The 25905-nt window shown below is 50.6% G+C and overlaps 1 protein-coding gene across 1 annotated transcript in view; it reads right to left on the minus strand.

Annotated features, from left to right (window-relative positions):
* Nucleotides 1-15039: 15039 nt before the first annotated feature.
* Nucleotides 15040-25905, minus strand: part of COMMD4 (COMM domain containing 4) — a 53266-nt gene continuing 42400 nt past the window's right edge. Inside the window, exons 8-9 of the mRNA XM_075345665.1 lie at nucleotides 22915-23004; nucleotides 15040-15298 (exon numbers count right to left, since the gene is read on the minus strand). Of these exons, the coding sequence (XP_075201780.1) occupies nucleotides 22964-23004 (41 nt within the window). The 3' untranslated portion in view covers nucleotides 15040-15298; nucleotides 22915-22963. The remainder of the gene's footprint in view (nucleotides 15299-22914; nucleotides 23005-25905) is intronic.

A 25905-nucleotide genomic window follows, 5' to 3' on the forward strand; every position in this document is an offset into this window, starting at 1 on the left:
ACGCTGGATCTCGTACTCCTCCTCACCGTCCACCAATATCGGAGCCGGAGGGGTCTGAGAATCCACCACTGATGGAACAAATGGCTTAAGCAAGGAGGTATGAAATATGTTAGGAATACGCAAGGTCTGGGGCAGTTGCAACCGAAAGGCCACCGGGTTGATCACTTCGATGATCTCATAGGGTCCTATAAACTTAGGACCCAACTTAGCAGACGGAACCCTAAGCCTAATATTCCGAGTGGACAACCACACTTTGTCCCCCACCTGAAAAGAGGGTCCTAGAGAACGGCGTTTGTCCGCTTGGCGTTTCTGGGACTGTTGAGCCGTCTCAATGCACCGTTGTACCTCCTTCCACACCTCCCTCAGATGCTAAATGACAGACTCGGCCCCTGGACACCCCGAATCCACTCTAGAGAAGGTCCTGAAGTGAGGTTGAAACCCGTAATTACAAAAGAAGGGAGAAGTTCCCATAGACTGATGGACTCTGCTATTGAATGCAAACTCCGCAAGGGGCAAAAACATACACCAATCCTCAGCTGAGCAGAAACCAAGCACCGCAGGATTTGCTCAAGGGTCTGATTTGTCATTTCCTTCTGCTCATTGGACTCGGGATGATAGGCGGACGAGAAGGACAACTCAATTCCCAACCGCCTGCACAAGGCCCTCCAAAACTGAGAAATGAATTATACTCCCGTCAGACACAATATTTAGGGGCAACCCATGTAACCGAACCACCTGGTCAATAAAGAGGTTGGCAAGGGCTGCAGCATTAGGTAGACCGGAGAGGGGAACAAAATGTGCCTGTTTACTAAAACGATCCACCACCACCCAGATCACAGTCATACCATTTGAGACAGGGAGATCCGTAATGAAATCCATGGACAAGTGGGTCCATGGTCTTTCAGGAAGAGGTAATGGAACCAGTTCCCCGGCCCGCCGGTTACGACATACCTTAGCACGGGCACATGTAGCACAGGCAGACACAAACCGAGCAACATCTGAGTGAAGAGATGGCCACCAAAACAGTCGAGCAACAGCCCTGCGAGTGGCTGTAATTCCAGGATGGCCGCTAAGTACGGACTCATGGAACTCTTTAAGTACCCGTAACCGGAGGTGTAAAGGGACAAACAGTTTAGTGTCTGGAGTGGAAGATGGCGCTGAGGACTGGGCCTCCCTGACCTCAGCCTCTAACTCGGATGACAAGGCAGCGACCACCATCCCTCGCGGAAGAATGGAGGAAGGAGGCTCTGGAGGTGATACCGGGTCCAAACTACGGGACAGTGCATCTGCCCTCACGTTTTTAGACCCCGGCCGAAAAGTAATACAAAAATGGAATCTAGAAAAAAAAAAAAAAAAAGCCCACCTCGCTTGTTGAGGCGTCAATCTCTTGGCGGACTCTATATACGCGAGGTTTTTATGATCGGTGATGACAGTAATACGGTGATAAATAAACAAATCCACAATTGTGGAATCATATGCGGCATTCTTATGACCGCAGAAGAACGTCCTTAAAATACAGACTAATGAACACCAGAAAAGAAAAGGACTCGGCGTGCAAAGGAACAATATAATCATAGTCAGTCAGAATCACAACCTCAGATAATGCATATAAAAGTCATCTTTATTGTAAGACCAGATAAAGAAGGGAATTTTGTTTACTTACCGTAAATTCCTTTTCTTCTAGCTCTAATTGGGAGACCCAGACAATTGGGGTGTATAGGCTATGCCTCCGGAGGCCGCACAAAGTATTACACTTAAAAGTGTTAAGCCCCTCCCCTTCTGCCTATACACCCCCCGTGCTCCCACGGGCTCCTCAGTTTTGGTGCAAAAGCAAGAAGGAGGAAAAGATTATAAACTGGTGTAAAGTAGATTCAATCCGAAGGAATATCGGAGAACTGAAACCAAACAACATGAACAACATGTGTACACAAAAAAACAGGGGCGGGTGCTGGGTCTCCCAATTAGAGCTAGAAGAAAAGGAATTTACGGTAAGTAAACAAAATTCCCTTCTTCTTTGTCGCTCTATTGGGAGACCCAGACAATTGGGATGTCCAAAAGCAATCCCTGGGTGGGTAAAATAATACCTCGTAATAGAGCCGTAAAACGGCCTCTTCCTACAGGTGGGCAACCGCCGCCTGAAGGACTCGTCTACCTAGGCTGGCATCCGCCGAAGCATAGGTATGCACCTGATAGTGTTTCGTGAAAGTGTGCAGGCTCGACCAGGTAGCCGCCTGACACACCTGCTGACCCGTAGCCTGGTGCCTCAAAGCCCAGGACGCGCCCCCGGCTCTGGTAGAATGGGCCTAGAGCCCTGAGGGAACCGGCAGCCCGGTAAGCTTCGAGAATTGGTTCCTTGATCCACCGGGCCAGGGTTGATTTGGAAGCCTGTGACCCTTTACGCTGGCCAGCGACAAGGACAAAGAGTGCATCCGAGCGGCGCAGGGGCGCCGTACGAGAAATGTAGAGCCTGAGTGCTCTCACCAGATCTAACCAGTGCAAATCCTTTTCACATTGGTGAACTGGATGATGACAAAAAGAGGGTAAGGAGATATCCTGATTGAGATGAAAGGGGGGTACCACCCTTGGGAGAAATTCCAGAACCGGACGCAGAACCACCTTGTCCTGGTGAACACCAGGAAAGGGGCTTTGCACGACAACATTGCTAGCTCAGACACTCTCCGAAGTGAAGTGACTGCTACTAGGAAAATCACTTTCTGCGAAAGGCGTGAGAAAGAAATATCCCTTATTGGATCGAATGGTGGTTTCTGAAGAACCATCAGCACCCCGTTCAGATCCCAGGGTTCTAACGGCCGCTTGTAAGGATGAACGATGTGACAACCCCCTGCAGGAACGTGCATACCTGTGGAAGTCTGGCTAGGCGCTACTGGAAAAAACACAGAGAGCGCTGAGACTTGTCCCTTAAGGGAGCCGAGCGACAAACCCTTTTCCAGTCCAGATTGAAGGAAGGACAGAAAAATGGGCAAGGCAAAAGGCCAGGGAGAAAAACCCCGAGCAGAGCACCACGACAGGAAATTTTTCCACGTCCTGTGGATAGATCTTGGCGGACGTTGGTTTCCTAACCTGTCTCATAGTGGCAATGACCTCTTGAGATAATCCTGAAGACGCTAGATCTAGGACTCAATGGCCACAGTGTCAGGTTGAGGGCCGCAGAATTCAAATGGAAAAACGGCCCTTGAGACAGCAAGTCTGGTCGGACTGGTAGTGCCCACGTTTGGCCTACCGTGAGATGCCACAGATCCGGGTACCACGACCTCCTCGGCCAGTCTGGAGTGACGAGGATGGCGCGGCGGCAGTCGGCCCTGATCGTGCGTAACACTCTGGGCAACAGTGCCAGCGGAGGAAACACATAAGGGAGTTGAAACTGCGACCAATTCCGAACTAAGGCGTCTGCCGCCATAGCTCTGTGATCGTGAGAGCGTGCCATGAATGCCATGACCTTGTTGTTGTGCCGGGACGCCATTAGGTCGACGTCCGGCCTCCCTCAGCGGCAACAGATCTCCTGAAACACGCCCGGGTGAAGAGACCATTCCCCTGCGTCCATGCCCTGGCGACTGAGAAAGTCTGCTTCCCAGTTTGACGCCCGGGATGTGAACTGCGGAGATGGTGGAGGCCGTGGCTTCCACCCACATCAAAATCCGCCGGACTTCCTGGAAGGCTTGCCGACTGCGTGTTCCGCCTTGGTGGTTGATGTAAGCCACCACTGTGGAGTTGTCCGACTGAATTCGGATCTGCTTGCCTTCCAGCCACTGCTGGAACACTTTTTAGGGCAAGATACACTGCCCTGATCTTCAGAACATTGATCTGAAGCGAGGACTCTTGCTGAGTCCACGTACCCTGAGCCCTGTGGTGGAGAAAGACTGCTCCCCACCCTGACAGACTCGCGTCCGTCGTGACCACCTCCCAGGATGGGGGTAGGAAGGATTTCCCATGCGATAATGAAGTGGGAAGAAAGCCACCCCCTAAGGGAAGCTTTGGTTGCCTGAGAGAGGGAGACGTTCCTGTCGAGGGACGTCGGTTTCCTGTCCTATTTGCGTAGGATGTCCCAATGAAGAGGACGCAGGTGAAACTGCGCGAAAGGAACTGCCTCCATTGCTGCCACCATCTTCCCCAGGAAGTGCATGAGGCCCTTCAAGGGGTGTGCTTGACCTTGAAGGAGAGATTGCACCCCTTTCTGTAGTGAACGCTTGTTGATCAGCGGAAGCTTCACTATCGCCGATAGGGTATGAAACTCCATGCCAAGATATGTCAGCGATTGGGCTGGTGTCAGATTTGACTTTGGAAAATTGATGATCCACCTGAAACTCTGGAGAGCCCCCAGAGAAGCGTCGGGGCTGTGTTGGTATGCCTCTTGAGAGGGTGCCTTGATCAGCAGATCGTCCAAGTAAGGGATCACCGAGTGACCCTGAGAGTGGAGGACCGCAACTACTGTAGCCCTGACCTTGGTGAAAACCCGTGGGGCTGTAGCCAGGCCGAACTGCAGTGCCACGAACTGCAGGTGTTCGTCTCCTATGGTGAAGCGCAGGAAGCGTTGGTGCTCTGGAGCCACCGGTACGTGGAGAAAAGCATCTTTGATATCGATCGATGCAAGGAAATCTTCTGGGGACATTGAGTCGATGACGGAGCGGAGGGTTTCCATCCGGAACCGTCTGGTCTATACGTGTTTGTTGAGCAGTTACGGGTCCAGGACAGGACGGAAAGACCCGTCCTTCTTTGTAACCACAAACAGGTTGGAGAAAAACCCGTGACCCTGTTGCTGAAGAGGAACAGGGACCACCACTCCTTCTGCCCTCAGGGTGCCCAGCGCCTGCAGAAGAGCCTCGGCTCGCTCGGGAGGCGGGGATAACCTGAAGAATCGAGTCGGGGGACGAGAGGCGAACTCTAACTTGTAACCGTGAGACAGAATGTCTCTCGCCCAACGGTCTTTTACCCTTGGCAGCCAGGAGTCGCAAAGGCGGGAAAGCCTGCCACCAACCGAGGATGCGGATTGAGGAGACCGAAAGCCATCAAGAAGCCGCTTTGGTAGCGGCACCTCCGGTGGTCTTTTTGACTTAGACCGCCATGAATCGGAGAGCCCTTGATCTATTCAGAGGCCTTTTGGACGAGGAGAATTGGGACCTGCCCGCGCCCCGAAAGAACCGAAACCTCGACTGCCCCATCCTCTGTTGGGGTATGTTCGGTTTGGGCTGGGGTAAAGATGTATCCTTTCCCTTGTATAGTTTGATGATTTCATCCAAACGTTCGCCAAACAGTCGGTCGCCAGAAATTGGCAAACTGGTTAAACGCTTTTTTGGAAGCAGAATCTGCCTTCCAGTTCCGTAGCCACAAGGCCCTGCAGAGTACCACCGAATTGGCGGAAGCAACCGCCATACGGCTCGCAGAGTCCAGGACAGCATTAATAGCGTAAGACGCAAATGCCGACGTCTGTGTGGCTGCGTCAATTTGCGCTTGACCTGCTGAGATAGCTTGTAGCACCCATACGGCTGCAAATGCTGGTGTAAAAGAAGCGCTGATAGCTTCATAGATGGATTTCAACCAGAGCTCCATCTGCCTGTGAGTGGCATCTTTGATTGATAGACGCTATAAGATCGTTCACTATGGCGTCCCCGTCAGGCGTATCAAGATTGAGAGCGGCCTCAGGATCAGAATCCTGATCAGCTGTCTCCGCTTCATCATCCAGGGATTCCCCCCGCTGAGACCCTGACCAATATGAAGATGTCGAGGGAATTTCCCAGCGAGCTCGCTTAGACGGTCAGGGGCTGGGGTCTGTATCAGAGACCTCACTCTGGGATCTATGAGACACCCCGGGGAGACCTCTGGTCCAACTGAGGTGGGCCAGGGAGCAATGATTCAACAGTGCCCCTGTGCTGAGATACCGGTCTGGATTGCTCAGTGGATCCTGCCGGCAGAGGGGTCGTACATGCGGCGCAGGCAGCATAGTAAGCCTGTGGTTTGGCGCTCCTTCCTTTTATGGGCGCCATGCTGTTGACTTCCCTGAGCAACACAATATATATATATATACAGAATCAACTGTGCACCATACAGTGTAAAGCATATCTTATAAACATATGATTTAAAATTACACTCCTGCACAAATGTGGCTAGCACCACAGATGCTGCATACCCCCCGCATAAAGCGGTTGTGAGGCCACCAGGGTCCCTGCCTGGGTCTGTCAGAATTTGTCCCCCTCTGCAGCATTCAAGGAGCTGACAGGAATGGCTGCCGGCTTCTGAGGAGAGGACAGTGAGGGGGGTGGAGTATGCAAAGCATGCTCCAGCCCTCAGTGCTGCTCATCCTGTGCAGCGTCCCGCCCTTCCCCTGCTTGTCAGGGCTGTGGGCGGGAGGAAGAAAGACTAGGCCGCAAAAGCCGGGGACTCGAGTAATAAACGCGGCCGCCGTAAAAGCGCGGCCGCGCGGAAGTCCCCGGCGCACTACAAGTCCCAGCCGCGCCTCAGTGTCAAAACATGGCGGCGGCGGTCAGCGCGGTAGTCTCCCTACATAAACACACTCAGCGATGCTGAGTGTGTAATGGCACGGCTGCCGGCGTCCTGAGAGAGGAGGAAGCCGTGGGCGTGACCCTTAGAAAGTGCGGGAACTAGTGCCTCACAGTGCAGTGAGGGGAGTGGAGTATGCAAAGCATGCTTCAGCCCTCACTGCAGCTCGTCTGTAAAGCGTCCCGCCCTTCCCCTGCCTGTCAGGGCTGTGGGCGGGAGGAGGAAACACTAGGCCGTACAAGCCGGGGACTCAAGTAATAAGCGCGGCTGCCATAAAAGCGCGGCCGCGCGGAAGTCCCCGGTGCACTACAAGTCCCAGCCGCGCCTCAGTGTTAAAAACATGGCGGCGGCGGTAGTACGGTAGTCCCCCTACATAAACACACTCAGCGACGCTGAGTGTGTAATGGCACATTAACCCGGTCAGCGCCGCGGTCCCCGGTGCACTAGCACACCCAGCAATGCTGGAGTGTTGCTGTGCGCGGTCCCCACAGGGACACAGAGTACCTTCAAGTAGCAGGGCCATGTCCCTGAACGATACCCGGCTCCTATCCAGCAGAGTCTTAGGAGCTGTGGATGGAGCACGGTCTCAGTGCCTGGAGACCGGTAAGATCCCACTTCACCCAGAGCCCTGAGGGGGATGGGGAAGGAAAACAGCATGTGGGCTCCAGCCTCCGTACCCGCAATGGATACCTCAACCTTAACAACACCGCCGACAAGAGTGGGGTGAGAAGGGAGCATGCTGGGGGCCCTATATGGGCCCACTTTTCTTCCATCCGACATGGTCAGCAGCTGCTGCTGACCCATCTATGGAGCTGTGCGTGCGTGTCTGACCTCCTTCGCACAAAGCAAAAAACTGAGGAGCCCGTGGGAGCACGGGGGGTGTATAGGCAGAAGGGGAGGGGCTTAACACTTTTAAGTGTAATACTTTGTGCGGCCTCCGGAGGCATAGCCTATACACCCCAATTGTCTGGGTCTCCCAATAGAGCGACAAAGAAAGACAGGTTGGATTATCCTTATATATAAATACAGTTCAGTACAAAAGATATATATGTATAGAGATCATAGAGTAAACGAGGACAGGGAAAAGCAGCACATTTACCCAAGCATGGAAAAAAAGGGGCTGGTTGTCTTATCACTCATGGGATTTCAAAGTAACTCACATAATAATTGGAGCAGTGTCCCATGGGGAGGGCAAGGTGAACTAGGCTGATCAAATAGATAAAGGGTGGAATACATCACATCCATATAACTAGAAACTCCATATATCAGGTCATATGTTCAGGGCTAAATAAGCCCACAAAAACACACAAGGGTGTATGTCAAAAATACATCCCACAAGCCTTACCCATATGTCAAATCACACCAGCCAGGTCGCAGAGTCGTGTGCCCCTACGCGTCTCGCCTAAAGCTTCATGAGGGGGAAGTATAGAGGAAAAAAGTGCCATTGAGGAATGCCAAGCCAGGTGATAAGTCAAATCGCCAGAGCTGACAGGTAGATCAAACTGTCAATTATGCCCAGATTTCGGCACACATGTTCATGTCCCCGCCCGCATCAGTTCCGGCTCTCCTGCTGATAGGTGAATCAACCTGTCAATTGTGCCCAGATCATGGCGCGCGTGTTCATGTCCCCGCCCCCGCCCGCATCACTTCCGGCTCTCCAGCGGTGACGTGAAGTGTCAGCGTTACGGAGGCCATCGGGAGCGGGCGCAGGGAAGGGAGAATGAAAGTGCGCGCACAGCACAAACATTGCGTCACATAAGTAAAAGGAGAGTGTGTGAGCGCATGCGCATTTTGCGTAGTCAACCACTCCAGCAGTCATCTGGTGACAGCGAAGCCAGAAACGGGAGGTGTATGTTTACAGATGAAATGATCACTAAAACCCATTTGACGTGATAATCTATGTGCGGCTGATGAATATGTAGAGTCTCTATGTGAGAAGATAAAAGTGGAGGGAGAAAGAATAATCAAATATTGATAAAGGGTTTGTTAGGGTCTCCAAATATAAAGGAAACATCAGAAAATATCCTCAAAGCAAATGGATGAGGCAGCAAATCAGGTAGAAGCAGGGTCGGACTGGCCAAGAGGCAAATGCCAGATGGGCTGGTTCGGTCGTGGGCCGCATACAACCTCTAGTCACTTCCTGGGATTTTATTCATGCATTTATGTCTTTGTACTTAATCTGACTGTTCATTGGCATCCAATTAGCACCTCATGGTGGCTAAACCTGTTTATTTGTTTATAGCTTTTTGACTGTTTAACTATTTGACTCTGTCACCGCAGAAGTTGCTTTCACCAGCATCTGTATTAAGCACTGTTTATTAGTGATTAGTGAGACTTGGATCCTATTTTATATATTTAATATATCTCTGTTATTTCAGAGTATACACTTTTATCATTGTGCTTATCCAGTGCTGGTTTTTACCATCTGTCTATGTGTAACAATTGTCAAAATTTTACACCATGCTCTTTATGTGCAGGATGCCTTGTTCATGTTTTTGACCCAGTCTTATTTATTCATTTTACTTGTGCCCTATATGTAATTGTCATCTAGTACATCTATATTTTATCTGCCGGCCTGTTTTTGCCGCTGATTCCTTTGTGCCAGTTGCTATTTATTAAACATATTTGCACTTTACTCCTTGTCCTCCAGTCTTTGTTTGATGTTCAGAGTGTGCTCAGACAGGTGCCATGCAGTGGCTTTCCTGCTTCTTTTTCATTTTTTGTTCCTCTTGCATATTCTCTAGTCACTTCCTGTAGCTTTTAATGAGATCCTGGATGAAGGTATATTTGACCATTCCTGTTTACAAAACAATTCCAGTTCAGTTAAGTTTGATGATCGCCGAGCGTGGACAGCACGCTTCACGTCATCCCACAGATTTTCAATGATATTCAGGTCTGGGGACTGGGATGGCCATTCCAGAACATTGTAATTGTTCCTCTGCATGAATGCCTGAGTAGATTTGGAGGGGTGTTTTGGATCACTGTCTTGCTGAAATATCCATCCCCTGCTTAACTTCAACTTCGTCACTGATTCTTGCACATTATTGTCATGAATCTGCTGATACTGAGTTGAATCCATGCGACCCTCAACCTTAACAAGATTCCCGGTGCCAGCATTGGCCACACAGCCCCAAAGCATGATGGAACCTCCACCAAATTTTACTGTGGGTAGCAAGTGCTTTACTTGGAATGCCGTGTTTTTTTGCCTCCATGCATAATGCCTTTTTGTATGACCAAACAACTCAATCTTTGTTTCATCAGTCCACAGGACCTTCTTCCAAAATGTAACTGGCTTGTCCAAATGTGCTTTTGCATACCTCAGGTGACTCTGTGGCGTGCTTGCAGAAACGGCATCTTTCGCATCACTCTCCCATACAGCTTCTCCTTGTGCAACGTGCACCGTTTTGTTGACCGATGCACATTGACACCATCTGCAGCAAGATGATGCTGCAGGTCTTTGGAGGTGGTCTGTGGATTGTCCTTGACTGTTCTCACCATTCTTCTTCTCTGCCTCTCTGATATTTTTCTTGGCCTGCCACTTCTGGGTTTAACAAGAACTGTACCTGTGTTCTTCCATTTCCTTACTATGTTCCTCACAGTGGAAACTGACAGTTTAAATCTCTGAGACAACTTTTTGTATCCTTCCCCTGAACAACTATTTTGAATAATCTTTGTTTTCAGATCATTTGAGAGTTGTTTTGAGGAACCCATGATGCCACACTTCATAGGAGATTCAAATAGGAGAACAAATTGCAAGTGGCCACCTTAAATACCTTTTCTCATGATTGGATACACCTGCCTCTGAAGTTCAAAGCTCAATGAGGTTACAAAACCAATTTGGTGGTTTAGTAAGTCAGTAAAAAGTAGTTAGGAGTATTCAAATCAAGAAATTGATAAGAGTGCCCATACTTTTGCACCGGTCAAATTTTGTTTAAATGCGGATTGCACATTTTCTGTTAGTACAATAAACCTCATTTCAATCCAGACATATTACTCAGTCTATCAGTTATTAGATATATGAAACTGAAATAGCTGTTTCAAAAACCCAAAATGTTATAAAGAAAAAAGGTTGACATTAATAGGGGTGCCCAAACTTTTTCATATGACTGTAACTAATGGTCATATGATTTTACCTCACATGTGGCAGCCGACTGCACAGTTTGACCCCACCATAACTTAGTTATCAAACACATAGCATAACAATGTCATACCAATGTGATTAACCCCTTAACGACCGTGGGCAGTAAAGTAACGCCCTAGCGGTCATAGTGTTAATCCCCACTGGCTGCCACTGACTGCCGGTGGGGATCCGCGCAAGTCAGCTGACGTGTGCCTTGCAGGCACGAGTGGAATCACTATCCACTCGTACCTGTTGACCCGTTAAATGGCGCTGTCAAAATGTGAGAGCGCTATTTTAATGGCGATCGCGCTAAAGCTTTACTCACTGGCCGCCACCGGATGTCACGTGACGTGATCACATGGATCCGATGGTTGTCATGGTAGCACAGGGTCATGTGATGACTCCTGTAGCTCACATGACTCAGGTCCTGTAACAAGCAGCCAAGTACTGCAGGTCACAGTAGATGAGCATTTCTCCCAATCTGAGCGGTGCTGCTCTTATCGGGAGAAATGAATGAGCGATCAGATTGCTCATCCTTATAGACACCTAGGGGGACTAGTAAAATAAAAATAAAAAAAGTCTAAAAAAAGTTTTGAAAAATAAAAAAAACCTAAGTTAAAATCACCCAGCTTTTGCCCCATTGAAAATTAAAGGGTTTAAAAAAAAAAAAAAAAAAATGAATATACACACATTTAGTATCGCTTTGTTCAGAAATGACCGCTCTATGAAAATATAAAATCAATTAATCTGATCGGTACACGGTGTAGCTGCAAAAAAAATTCCAAACGTCAAAATTACGTTTTTGGGTAGATGCAAATTTTGCGCAAAATGTAATAATAGGCAATCAAAACGTAGCATCTACGCAAAAATGGTACCATTAAAAAGGTCAGCTCGAGACACAAAAATAAGCTGTCACTGAGCCAAAAATCCCGAAAAATGAGAACGCTACGGGTCATGGAAAATCTCTTAGATAAAAGTAATCCATACATAATTTGGTGTCTACAAACTCGCACTGACCCGAGGCATCAAAACAACATCAGTTTTACCATAAAGTGAACACCGTGAATAAAATATCTCAAATACAAATGTTTGAATTTTTTCTGCTATTTTCCAGTACACTATATGGTAAAACTCATGGTTTAATTTAAAAGTCCAACTCGTTCCGCAAAAAACAAGCCCTCACACGGCTATATTGACAAAAAAAAATAAAAGAAAAGTTACGGCTCTCGGAAGAAGGGTGGCGAAAATAAAAACGGAAAGCGCAAAATTGGCCAGATGTGAAGGGGTTAATAGGCAAATTTACAGGATGGCTGCAGATATAAAATGTGTGGTGCCACATATCAGGATCTCAATAATATCTTATTTTTTTTAAGCTTGCCAACACAAGGTAGTGAATTTTAAGGCAAAGTAGGAAGTTAAAGGCGCAATAAATAGACCATTGGGAGAGATTTATCAAAACCAAGTGTGAAAAAAAAGTTGAGAAGTTGGTTTCAATTGAAAGATAGAATTTGTTTAGTTGCTGTAGGACACTACTCCCTTTACTTGATTAATCTTCACCAATGTGGTTTAGTGCTGCTTCAGATGATATGTACAAATTGGTCCGAGCACGGCCCGGAATACATGACCTAGCCATGGCTCTCCCAAACTAAGCACCACAGCCTCATAATTACCATATTTTTCGTCTTTTATAAGATGCACCGGATTATAAGACGCACCTCAAATTTAGAGATAAAAAAAGGTAAAAAAAAAAAAATAAAAATGGGGTCAGTCTTATTCTTTGGTGTTGTCTTACCGGAGAGGGGCAGCAGTGGTGGTGAAGTGGGTCACAGGAGGCAGAGGTTGTGATGGCAGCAGAGGTGGGTCCGTGGCGGCAGCAGTGGCGGCAGCTCAGTGGTGGAGCAGGCCGTTGCAGTGAGTGTCACAGTGGCCGTGGTCCTGATTTAAATGATGGCGCCTGGAGCGGCGCATGCGCAGACGGAGCTCTCATCCAAGGGCTCCATCTACACACACGCTGACTCCCGCCGCCATCATTTGAACTCGGACACTCACCGCACAGCCGCCAGCCCGCCCGCACAGAGAGGCAGCCGGCCTCCAGGACAGAGAGGGGGCCGGCACCGACAGGCACCCGGCCGCCGACTCAGGCACCCGGTCGCTGCATAGACAGCCCCCCTGGTAAGCTAAATTCGGATTTTAAGACGCACTCCTCATTTTCCTCCCAAATTTTTGGGAGGAAAAGTGCGTGTTATAATCCGAAAAATATGGTATATATGAGCTTTTCACATTTGGACAGGAGACCTGTTGCCAGTCTATGCATTGCAAAACAAGAATGCCACGGAGGCACCATCACATGTTTCTCAAAGCTGGCAGGAAACTAGCCAGGTCTTTCACCGGGAAGGAACAACCACAAGAAGGGCAGTCCCCAGTCAAGGAGACCACCTACCGTATTTTTCGGACTATAAGACGCACCGGACTATAAGACGCACCCTGGTTTTAGAGGAGGAAAATGGGAAAATAAATCTTTAAGCAAAAAATGTGGTCATGACACACTGTTATGGGGCGAGGATCTGCTGCTGACACTGTTATGGGGGTAATGTCCCCAAATTCTCTACTAAGGTACCCCATCCTGGTAATGATCCTCCTACCTTGTATATGATCCTGCTATAAACCCCCATCCAGCCTGTTCACATACCCCCCCCCATCCAGCCTGTTCACATACCCCCCCCATCCAGCCTGTTCACAAACCCCCCCCATCCAGCCTGTTCACAAACCCCCCCCATCCAGCCTGTTCACATACCCCCCCCATCCAGCCTGTTCACATACCCCCCCATCCAGCCTGTTCACATACCCCCCCCCATCCAGCCTGTTCACATACCCCCCCCATCCAGCCTGTTCACAAACCCCCCCCATCCAGCCTGTTCACAAACCCCCCCCATCCAGCCTGTTCACATACCCCCCCCATCCAGCCTGTTCACATACCCCCCCATCCAGCCTGTTCACATACCCCCCCCATCCAGCCTGTTCACATACCCCCCCCATCCAGCCTGTTCACAAACCCCCCCCATCCAGCCTGTTCACATACCCCCCCCATCCAGCCTGTTCACATACCCCCCCATCCAGCCTGTTCACATACCCCCCCATCCAGCCTGTTCACATACCCCCCCCCCCATACAGCCTGTTCACATACCCCCCCCCATCCAGCCTGTTCACATACCACCCCCCCCCCCCCCATCCAGCCTGTTCACATACACCCCCCCCCCCCCATCCAGCCTGTTCACATACACCCCCCCCCCCCCCATCCAGCCTGTTCACATACACACCCCCCCCCCCCCCCATCCAGCCTGTTCACATACACCCCCCCCCCCCCATCCAGCCTGTTCACATACACCCCCCCCCCCCCCATCCAGCCTGTTCACATACCCCCATCCTGCTATATGCCCCCATCGTGCTCATATACCATCCTGGTATATGGCCTGTATCCTATAGCACAGAGAAAAAAAACAAACGTTTATACTCACCTTTTCCTCACTCCCTGCAGCACCGATCATATCTTCCTCTCTGGCACGCTGACCTGTGTGTGTGGAGCCGTTCCCCTGCAGCACGCGATGTCTTCCTGTCTGCGCCGATCAGCTGACCGGCGCCGATCAGCTGACCGGCGCCGATCAGCTGACCGCGCCGATCAGCTGACCGGCGCCGATCAGCTGACCGGCACAGACAGGAAGACATCGCGTGCAGCAGGGGGCGGCTCCACACACGGGGATGGGTGAGTGTACTGATTCACTGCACCCCGCGCTGGTAATGACGCGCGGGGGGCAGTGAATACAGCCGCACATGATCACTCCAGGCTGTAATTGCCAGGGGTGATCATGCGGCCGGCTCTTTGCTATGCGCGCGTCCCCGCTCGTCCTCCCCGCCCACCTGTCAGTGCCGGCTTCAGCGCTGAGAGATGGGCGGGAGGATGGGCGTGCATATGTAATGAGCGGGCCCACGGCAGGCGCTGCTGCTGCCTGCTCGTGCCCCCCGATGACCTGCAGCACCCTCATTCCCAGCCGCAGCCCTATAGTCAGACCATAAGACGCACCCCCCAACTTTCCCCCAACATTTGGGGGAAAAAAAGTGCGTCTTATGGTCCGAAAAATACGGTATGCCAAACATGGTATCCATCCACAGACGGCTGTTTCGGTATTTGCTCCTCATCAGTGTGGAGTAGGAAACTGGCTAGTGGGAGCAATGCCTAGTAGAAGACTACATAGGTTATGTAGTCTATGCATTGCAGTCCGTGCTGAGACCATTTTGCATTGATGTCTGAAGCAGCCCAAAACAAAGACAAAAAAAGTACATCAGAAGCAAGCAAACTCTTTTACCCATTTAGCTATCTTTTTATCATGAAAGAAAGTATTTTTCAAATCAATGGTGTAAACATTTTATTATTTTTTAGCAAATCATGTTATTTTGTAAGCAAAATTGTGCATTTTAGGAAATTGGAAAACATTCTGCATATGGTGATGAACCGGATAACAAAAAATACAGTATGTATATGTTGCTCAAGAGGAAGGTTCACATAAAACACTGACAAAAACTGGAATACCAGCAGTCAATCAGGGAGTTTCCAGATAGTTGACTTGTAATCTTCTTCAGGCATCATTTAAGATGAGAGCCTTCGGTTTCCTACAAAAACACTGAAATGTGTTGGTCAAAATCTATAAAGTCAGAGGCATGTGTTCAGGTTACATAGCACACCATGGCCACATCAATCAAGATCAGTGATTTTCACAAATGTCTTGAGTAGGCGCGCTAGAGTCAGACGCTCTTAATTAAGAGTTGTAAGCCTGACTCCGCCATCAGTGAAGTGTGGTGTGCACCCACCTGCCTCACTTCAAATCTTACTTCAGTTAAAGTGAACCCGTCAGGTCCGATATGCCTTCTAACCTAGCAGCAAGGACATGTGTGGGCTAAAAATCCCTGCCTAACCATCACTGTCTCATAATATTGTGTAAAAGCAAAGTATAAAAAAAGAGAATTTTGTTTACTTACCGTAAATTCTTTTTCTTATAGTTCCGAATTGGGAGACCCAGACCTTGGGTGTTTAGCTTCTGCCTCCGGAGGACACACAAAGTACTACACTTAAAAGTGTAGCTCCTCCCTCTGAGCTTATACACCCCCTGGTGAGCCAGTCCCAGCCAGTTTAGTGCAAAAGCTGAAGGAGAATAGCCACCCACAAGTAGAACAGAGCAAGAGCCGGAACAACCAGAAACTCTGTCCACGACAACAGCCGGTGATAACACGCGGAACAAGAAATTGCCAACAGGCAACAGGGAGGGTGCTGGGTCTCCCAATACAGAACTATAAGAAAAAGAATTTACGGTAAGTAAACAAAATTCTCTTTTTCTTTATCGTTCCTTTGGGAGACCCAGACCTTGGGACGTTCCAAAGCAGTCCCTGGGTGGGAATAAACAGAAAAACTAAGAAGTAGGCAGAACCTAACTTCACAAATGGGCGACAGCCGCCTGAAGGATACGTCTGCCCACGCTCGCATCTGCCGAAGCATGAGCATGCACTTGGTAGTGCTTCGAGAAGGTATGCAGGCTAGTCCAAGTGGCAGCCTGACAGACTTGTTGAGCCGTAGCCTGGTGCCTAAAAGCCCAAGAGGCACCGACAGCTCTGGTCGAGTGTGCCTTGATCCCCGGCGGGGGAGGCACCTGAGTACTCTGGTAGGCGTCCGAAATGGTCGATCTAATCCAACGGGCTAAGGTCGGCTTAGAAGCAGGGAGGCCCTTGCGCCGACCTGTGGTTAGCACAAAAAGAGAGGTGCACCGCCTAAGCGCAGCGGTGCGAGACACATAGATCCGGAGAGCATGCACCAGATCTAGAGTATGCAGCGCTTTTTCAAAGCGATGAACAGGAGCCGGACAGAAGGAAGGTAGGGTAATGTCCTGGTTAAGGTGGAAAGGAGAGACCACCTTAGGAAGAAAGTCCGGAGTCGGACGGAGAACCACCTTGTCTTGATGAAAAACCAAAAAAGGTGACTCCGAAGAGAGCGCAGCCAAATCAGAGACTCTCCTGAGGGAAGTTATGGCAACCAGAAAGGCCACCTTCTGAGAAAGACGATACAAAGAAACCTCCCTAAGAGGCTCAAAAGGGGGTTTCTGCAATACCGTGAGGACCAAGTTAAGGTCCCAGAGATCCAAGGGCCGCCGATACGGCGGAATGATGTGAGACGCGCCTTGCATGAAGGTGCGGACCTGAGCCAGCCGAGCGAGACGCCGCTGGAACAGAACAGACAGAGCTGAGACTTGTCCCTTGAGAGAGTTGAGGGACAGTCCTAGCTGCAGACCGGACTGTAAAAAAGACAGAAAGGTCGGCAAGGAGACTGGCCAAGGAGGATGGTCGGTAGAGCGACACCAGGACAGGAAAATTTTCCAAGTCCTGTGATAGATCTTAGCGGAGGAAGACTTACGGGCCCGAGTCATAGTGGAGATGACTTCAGGAGGAATACCAGAAGCCGTCAAAATCCAGGACTCAAGAGCCACGCCGTCAATTTGAGAGCCGCAGAATTCGGGCGGAAAAACGGACCTTGCGAGAGTAGGTCTGGACGGCCCGGGAGATGCCACGGCATCTCTACGGACAGATGGAGCAGGTCCGGATACCAAGCTCGCCTGGGCCAGTCCGGTGCAATGAGGATGACTCGACGGCCCTCCATTCTGATCTTGCGCAGGACTCTGGGCAAGAGAGGTAGAGGGGGAAACACGTAGGAGAGACGAAACTGGGACCAGTCTTGAACCAGAGCGTCCGCGGCGAAGGCCTGAGGATCGTGGGAGCGAGCCACGTAAACAGGAACTTTGTTGTTGTGACGGGATGCCATTAGGTCCACGTCCGGAGTGCCCCATTTGCGGCAGATTGACTGAAACACTGCCGGGTGCAGGGACCACTCGCCACCGTCCACGCTTTGACGGCTGAGATAATCTGCCTCCCAGGTTTTCCACGCCTGGGATGTGGACTGCGGATATGGTGGACTTGGAGTCTTCCGCCCATTGAAGGATGCGTTGTACCTCCATCATTGCCAGGCGGCTGCGTGTCCCGCCTTGGTGATTGATGTAGGCAACCGCTGTCGCGTTGTCTGACTGGACTCTAATGTGCCTGCCCGCCAACAGGTGGTGAAAAGCTAGGAGAGCTAGAAGCACGGCTCTGGTCTCCAGCACATTGATTGAAAGGGCTGACTCGGATGGAGTCCAAGTGCCCTGCGCTCTGTGGTGGAGACATACCGCTCCCCAGCCGGATAGACTGGCATCCGTGGTGAGAATCACCCAGGACGGGGCCAGGAAGGAGCGCCCTTGGGACAGGGAGAGGGGCCGAAGCCACCACTGAAGAGAGCTCCTGGTCCGTGGCGACAGAGCCACTAACCTGTGTAAGGAGGAAGGCCGCTTGTCCCAACAGCAGAGAATGTCCAGCTGCAGGGGGCGCAGATGGAACTGGGCAAAGGGAACAGCCTCCATGAACGCCACCATTTGACCCAGCACCTGCATCAGACGCCTGAGGGTATAATGGCGGGGCCTCAGCAGAGAGCCCACCGCTAGCTGGAGTAACTGCTGTTTGACTAAGGGCAACTTCACAAGTGCCGGCAAAGTCTCGAACTGCATCCCTAGGTACATGAGACTCTGGGTCGGAGTCAGAGTGGATTTGGGAAGATTGACAAGCCACCCGAATTGGGCTAGCGTGGCGAGAGTGAGCGAGACACTCCGCTGACAGTCTGCGCTGGAAGAAGCCTTGACTAGAAGGTCGTCCAGGTAAGGAATCACTGCCAACCCCTGGAGGTGCAGAACCGCAATCACTGCAGCCATGACCTTGGTGAATACCCGAGGGCCCGTGGCTAACCTGAAGGGGAGAGCCACGAATTGGAAATGATCTTCTCCTATTGCAAAACGTAGCCAACGCTGGTGTGAAACTGCAATTGGCACATGCAGATAGGAATCTCTGATGTCGATGGATGCCAGGAAATCCCCTTGGGTCATTGAGGCAATGACTGATCGCAAAGACTCCATGCGAAAGTGCCGCACCTGAATATGCTTGTTGAGAAGCTTGAGATCCAGGATGGGCCGGAAAGTACCGTCCTTTCTGGGAACTAGGAAGAGATTTGAGTAGAAACCTCTGAACCGTTCCCGGGCGGGAACTGGTACAATTACTCCGTTGGCCTGCAAGGCTGCCACGGCCTGTGAGAAGGCGGCGGCCTTGGAGCAAGGGGGAGTTGAAAGAAAAAAATCTGTTTGGCGGGCTGGAAGAGAATTCTATCCTGTAGCCGTGGGAGATGATATCTCTCACCCACTGATCGGAGACGTGTTGAAACCAAGCGTCGCCAAAGTGGGAGAGCCTGCCACCGACTAAGGACGTTGCCGGAGCGGGCAGAGAGTCACGAGGAGGCTGCCTTAGTGGCAGCACCTCCTGCGGTCTTCTGTGGACGCGCTTTTGGGCGCCAGTTGGATTTCTGGTCCTTGGCTGAGTTAGCGGACGAGGCGGAGGGCTTAGAGGACGACCAGTTGGAGGAACGAAAGGAGCGAAACCTCGACTGATTCCTACCCTGGGCAGGTTTCGTGGTTTTGGTTTGTGGCATGGAAGTACTCTTCTCGCCAGTAGCTTCTTTAATAATTTCATCCAGCTGTTCTCCGAACAGCCGGGGCCCAGAAAATGGGAGCCCAGCAAGGTACTTCTTGGAAGAAGCATCTGCTTTCTACTCTCGAAGCCACAAGATCCTGCGGATAACGAGGGAATTAGCCGAAGCCACCGCAGTGCGGTGAGAAGCCTCCAGCATGGCAGACATGGCATAAGATGAAAAAGCTGAAGCTTGAGAAGTTAAGGCAACCAGGTCTTCCTTATTATAAGCTAAGTATTTATCATTACAGGGATTGTGTATATTTAGATCAGTGGATCTGGATCTTTTGACTACTGGGTCAGGATTTTTTTTTTTTTTTTTTTTGCTGCTGCCTCAAACTGGGGTCCAGTCAAGGACTTACAGGTACTAGCATCAGTGTACTATATTAACCTCTGATGATTAGGTTATTAAGTCTGTACTGTATTGTTTGAATTCCAGTGCTTTTTGATTTGAAGTAAACGGCTTGATATTCAAATTTTTATATAGATCCAATCCCTTTGAACCTTATGGAAAATTCATTATAAATAATTTTATAGGAAGACCAACTGGGTATTGCTTGTTGTCTTTGGTGCTTTATCACACTTTGTGCACTTTATCATGTTTGTTATTGTTGGTTTTAATATTTTGTACACAAATAAAATTGTTTTTTAACCCTTTATATACCTTGTGGAGTGAGTGCCTTTATGGTCAAGCTTCTTGTTTCTCCTGTCCAAAATGTGTTTTGCTTGACGTGTGCACCCCCATTTCATGGTCATTATCTGAATTCCTTGGCTGTGCATTCTAAAGCTGTTGTTTTGTAAGGCAACCATCTCGGGCATAGATTCCCTGGTGAGGGAATGCATCTCCTCTAGAGAAGCAGAGATGACTTTGAGAGCCCACACTGCTGCAAAAGTTGGGGAAAACGCGGCCCCCGCCGCTTCATACACGGATTTGGCCAGAAGGTCAATCTGACGGTCAGTGGAATCCTTAAGGGAGGTGCCATCAGCCACCGACACAACGGTCCGGGCAGAGAGCCTAGACACCGGAGGGTCTACCTTTGGGGAATGAGCCCACTCCTTGACCACCTCAGGTGGAAAGTGGAAACGGTCATCAGAACCACGCTTTGGGAAGAGTTTGTCAGGACAGGCCCTGGGTTTGGTCACAGCGGCCTGAAAACTGGAGTGGTTAAAGAACACACTCTTTACTCTCTTAGGCGAGGTAAACTGGTGCTTTTCTGCCAGAGAGGCTTGCTCCTCTGATACTGGCGGATTGAGATCCAGTACAGAATTAATGGAAGCAATCAAGTCACTAAGATCTGAGTCACCCTCGGAAAGATCAATGGGGTACATGGAGTTAGCCTCCGAGCCCCCTGTAAAGGCATCGTCCTCATCCTGCGAGTCAGCTCTTGAATCAGAGCCGCGGTATGAGGAGGGAGAGGAAACCCTGCGTCTCCTCTTAGGAGGACGGGGTCTGGGCCCTGATGATGAATCCTCTGTGAGCTCCGGTGGACGGAGGTCAGAAGATAGAGATCCTAAGGGACCCATAGCAGTAGAGGCACCCTGTGAAGGGGGCTGATGCATATTCATCAAAGTTCTGGACAGAAGTCCCATGGACTCAGCAAAAGACTGGGAGATAGACCTAGAAAAGGATTCTACCCAAGCCGGGGGTTCAGCCACAGGTGCAGGAGCAGCCTGAGAGACCACTGGGGGTGGGACTCCAGGCTGTGGCACCGCCAAGTTAGAGCAGACATCACAATGTGGATAGGTGCTCGGTTCAGGCAGCAGGAGCTTACATGCAGCGCATACAGTATAAAGCTTTGGAGCCTTGCTCCTCGTGTGAGACATGCTGCTGGAGTGGGGGCTCTGCAAGAGAATGAGCCCCAGAGAGTATATACAGAGGTCCACAACCAGAGACCGGTTGTGGCTTACCAGACCGCTGGAAGCGGTGTTGTGTGCCCTCCAGATCCCGAAGCCCGGACCCCCAATGCACAGCACCTCAGCAGGGATGCAGAGTGCAGGCCAGCGCAGAGTGAACCCTGTCTGAGAAAATGGCCGCCGGAGCGAAGAGAGGGGGCGGGACTTGGGGCGTTCCTGTAGGAGAGCGGGATCTGGAGGGCCATAGAGACCTACAGGGGAGGAGACACGCATAGCAGTGGGGCGTGTCCCTCCCCTGTGCAGGACGGCCGCCGGGAGGAGCCGATCCTGTCCCTCTGCATCAGTGACATGCGAGGGCAGTGAACAGAAACTAGGCCTCCGGCAAAGCCGGGGCCTAAATTTGAGCGGCGAGGCCGACGCGCAGGCACCATCGGCGCGGTTCTCGGGCGACAGCTAGAGAACCCGCCGGAAATGCCAATAAATACAGTAAGCACACTCTCCCCAAACAATAAAGCACAGGGACCCCCAATATATAAACGTCTCAGGTACTTAGCTGCTGAGACGCAGGGCCAGGTCCCTGGGGATGAGTGCTCCGGTCCAGCAGGGTCCTGAAGGGCTGCGGATGGAGACCGGTCTCCTGCCAGGCATGGAGACCGTGCTGGCTCCCACTTCAAGCCAGAGCCCAGGAAGGATGGTGAAGGAGCACGGCATGTAAGGCTCCAGCCTTGGAAATCAACCTTACAATACCACCGACACAGTGGGGTGAGAAGAGACATGCCGTGGGTCCAGACGTGGACCCGCACTTCTTCAATCTCATTCCAAAAAGGAAAAAAATCATATGAGAATGCATGTGTGGATGTATGCCTCCTGAACACAAAGCGATAAACTGGCTGGGACTGGCTCACCAGGGGGTGTATAAGCTCAGAGGGAAGTGCTACACTTTTAGGTGTAGTACTTTGTGTGTCCTCCGGAGGCAGAAGCTAAACACCCAAGGTCTGGGTCTCCCAAAGGAACGATAAAGAAAAAAGGGCTTTAGAACTTGACTTTTCCCTATGCTAATGAGCGCTGTCTCCTCCTCTTCCGACCATGCGCAGAGTGTCTGAAGCTGGGAACTGGACAATCGGCTAAGAAGGCGAAGCAACGCTGTGTAAATGAGACGCGCGCATGCGTGAGATTTTCATGAGCTGGCGAAGATGTTGAGTCATTGAAATCATGGCATTATGCCCACAGGGGCGATACTACTGAAAGAGGGCAGACCAGTCAAGGCGAAGTAACGCCCTTGCGACTTGTCCCAGCGGTCATTAGCATAGGGAAAATGTAAGTTCTAAACCCTTTTTCAACACTTTGCTGCTACACAATATTATGAGACAGGGATGGTTAGGCAAGGAATTTTAGCCCACACATGTCCCTGCTGCTAGGTTAGAAGGCATATTGGACCTGAGAAGTTCACTTTAACGGAAGTAAGATTTGAAGTGAGACAGGTTCACTTTAAGGATTAGAGCAAGGTTTCTGGCATAACGTACTCAACAACTTGTCATGAATTAGACTAGCTGTGGGGTATGCACCCATTCCAGTCCCGCCCTTTTTGGCAGAGCTGGGCAAAACTGGTGTAAAAAATGCCAGAAGTCACTAAAGTAAGATTCATTTATATGACAAAATTCCGCATGATTGTTTTGATGAATCAGGTCATAAGAGTCTGTTTAGTCCAGAATTGTGCGTCTTTAGATGTTCCACAAGGTTTCCTGTGGATTAAGCCATTCTCAGAATACAAGTACTTTTTAACATACCTCTTTCATTTTCAAAAATAGAGAATGGTAGATTTCAGCACAACCTAATTCAGTTCAGGGAGTTAATCATCTCAAGAGCCTGTTTCAGTTCTATTAATAAAAACAGATACATTTTGTTACCAAAACAATAAAATACACGAAAACATTCTTTTACTCTATGAACATCAGAAAATTTGCACTTGTTACCAAGTTTTACCATATCTGGAACGCCCCAAGACATGAAAGAAGGGAATTTTGTTTACTTACCGTAAATTCCTTTTCTTCTAGCTCCTATTGGGAGACCCAGACAATTGGGGTGTATAGCTTCTGCCTCCGGAGGCCACACAAAGTATTACACTTTAAAAAGTGTAACCCCTCCCCTCTGCCTATACACCCTCCCGTGGACCACGGGCTCCTCAGTTTTGGTGCAAAAGCAGGAAGGAGGAAACTTATAAATTGGTCTAGGGTAAATTCAATCCGAAGGATGTTCGGAGAACTGAAGACCATAACCCCAAAAGAACAACCAGCCCAAAGGGCACAGGGGTGGGTGCTGGGTCTCCCAATAGGAGCTAGAAGAAAAGGAATTTACAGTAAGTAAACAAAATTCCCTTCTTCTTTGTCACTCCATTGGGAGACCCAGACAATTGGGACGTCCAAGAGCAGTCCCTGGGTGGGTAAAAGAATACCTCAATAAGAAGAACCGAAAACGGCCCCCTCTTACAGGTGGACAACCGCCGTCTGAAGGACTCGCCTACCTAGACTGGCATCTGCCAAAGCATAGGTATGCACTTGATAGTGCTTCGTGAAAGTGTGCAGACTAGATCACGTAGCTGCCTGACACACCTGCTGAACCGTTGCCCGGTGCCGCAATGCCCATGACGCACCTACAGTTCTGGTAGAATGGCCTTTCAGCCCTGAAGGGAGCGGAAGGACCGAAGAACGGTAGGCCTCGAGAATCGGTTCCTTGATCCACCGAGCCGAGGTCGACTTGGAGGCCTGAGAGTCCATACGCTGGCCAGCGACAAGGACAAAAAGCGCATCTGAACGGCGCAGGGGCGCCGTGCGAGACACGTAGAACCGGAGTGCTCTCACTAGATCCAAAGAGTGCAAAACCTTTTCAGACTGGTGAATTGGATTAGGGCAACAGGAAGGCAAGGAGATATCCTGATTTAGATGAAAAGGAGATACCACATTAGAGAGAAATTCTGGGACAGGACGAAGAACCACCTTATCCTGGTGGAAAACCAGAAAGGGAGCCTTGCATGATAGCGCTGCAAGCTCAGACACTCTCTGAAGAGATGTGACTGTCACCAGGAAGGCCACCTTCTGCGAAAGACGGGAGAGAGAGAGACATCCCGCAGCAGCTCAAAAGGCGGCTTTTGAAGAGCCGTCAGGACTCTGCTAAGATCCCAGGGTTCCAACGGACGTCTGCAAGGTGGGACCATGTGGCAAACCCCCTGCAGGAACGTGCGGACCTGCGGAAGCCTGGCTAGACGCTTTTGAAAGAAAAAACACGGAGAGCGTGGATACTTGGCCCTAGAGAGAGAGTCGAGGGACAAACCCTTGTCCATTCCAAATTGTAGGAATGAAAGGAGTGTGGGTAAGGCAAACGGCCATGGAGGAAAGCCGTTATCAGCGCACCAGGATAGAAAGACTTGCCAAGACCTGTAATAGATCTTGGCGGACGTTGGCTTCCTGGCTTGTCTCGTGGTGGCCATGACATCCTGAGATAACCCTGAAGACTCTAGGAGTCAGGGACCAATGGCCACCTAGTCAAGTTGAGGGCCACGGAATTCAGATGGAAAAAACCGGGCCTTGTGACAGCAAGTCTGGGCGGTCTGGAAGTGCCCACGGTTGACCCACCGTGAGATGCCACAGATCCGGATACCACGACCGTCTCGGCCAGACTGGAGCGACGAGAATGGTGTGACGGCAGTCGGACCTGATCCTGCGTAGTACCCTGGGTAGCATCACCAGAGGGGGAAACACATAAGACAGTCGAACTGCGACCAATCCTGGACTAAACCGTCCGCTGCCAGAGGTCTGTGATCTTGAGACCGTGCCATGAAGGCCGGGACCTTGAGAGATCGACGTCCTGCGTTCATCAGGGGCGATGGATCTCTCGAAGCACTTCTGGGTGCAGAGACCATTCCCCCGCGTCCATGCCCTGATGACTGAAAAGAAACTGCTTCCCAGTTTTCTACGCCCGGGATGTGAACTGCGGAGATGGTGGAGCCTGTGGTTTCCACCCACTGCAGAATCCGCCGGACTTCCTGGAAGGCTTGACGACTGCGAGTGCCGCCTTGGTTCGCGAACGGCACTGCCTCCATAGCTGCAACCATCTTCCCCAGGAAGTGCATGAGGCGCCTTAAGGGGTGTGACTGACTCCGAAGAAGTGATTGCACCCCCGCTTGCAGAGAAAGCTGTTTGTCCCTGGAGAGTCGCCAGAGCGACGGCAAGGCTTTGTTGACACGCCACCTGAGAAGGGGCCCAGAGGTGAAGAAACGAGCCGCAGGACGAGAACCGAACTCTATCCTGTAACCATGAGACAGAATGTCTCTCACCCATCGGTCTTGAACTTGTGGCCACCAGGCGCCGCCAAAGCGGGAGAGCCTGCCACCGACCGGGGATGCGGCTAGAGTAGGCCGAGAACCATGAGGAGGCCGTTTTGGAGGCAGTGCCCCCTGCGGCCTTTTTGGGGTCGTGACGTGGGCCGCCTCGCATATGAGTTCCTCTGGCCTTTCTCCGGCCTGTTGGACGAAGAAGAATGTGGCTTGGCGGAGGGACGAAAGGACCGAAACCTCGATTGGATTTTTCTTTGCTGAGGTCTCTTAGGTTTGGACTGGGGTAAGGAGGAGACCTTTCCCTTGGATTCCTTATTAATATCATCCAATCGTTTGCCACATAAACGGTCGCCAGAAAAAAGGCAAACCAGTTAAGAACCTTTTTAAAGCCGAGTCTGGTTCCCATTCGCGCAGCCACATGGCCCTGCGAACTGCCATGGAGTTAGCA

This window comes from Anomaloglossus baeobatrachus, chromosome 4 (assembly GCF_048569485.1).
Source record: "Anomaloglossus baeobatrachus isolate aAnoBae1 chromosome 4, aAnoBae1.hap1, whole genome shotgun sequence".
Taxonomy (NCBI): domain Eukaryota; kingdom Metazoa; phylum Chordata; class Amphibia; order Anura; family Aromobatidae; genus Anomaloglossus; species Anomaloglossus baeobatrachus.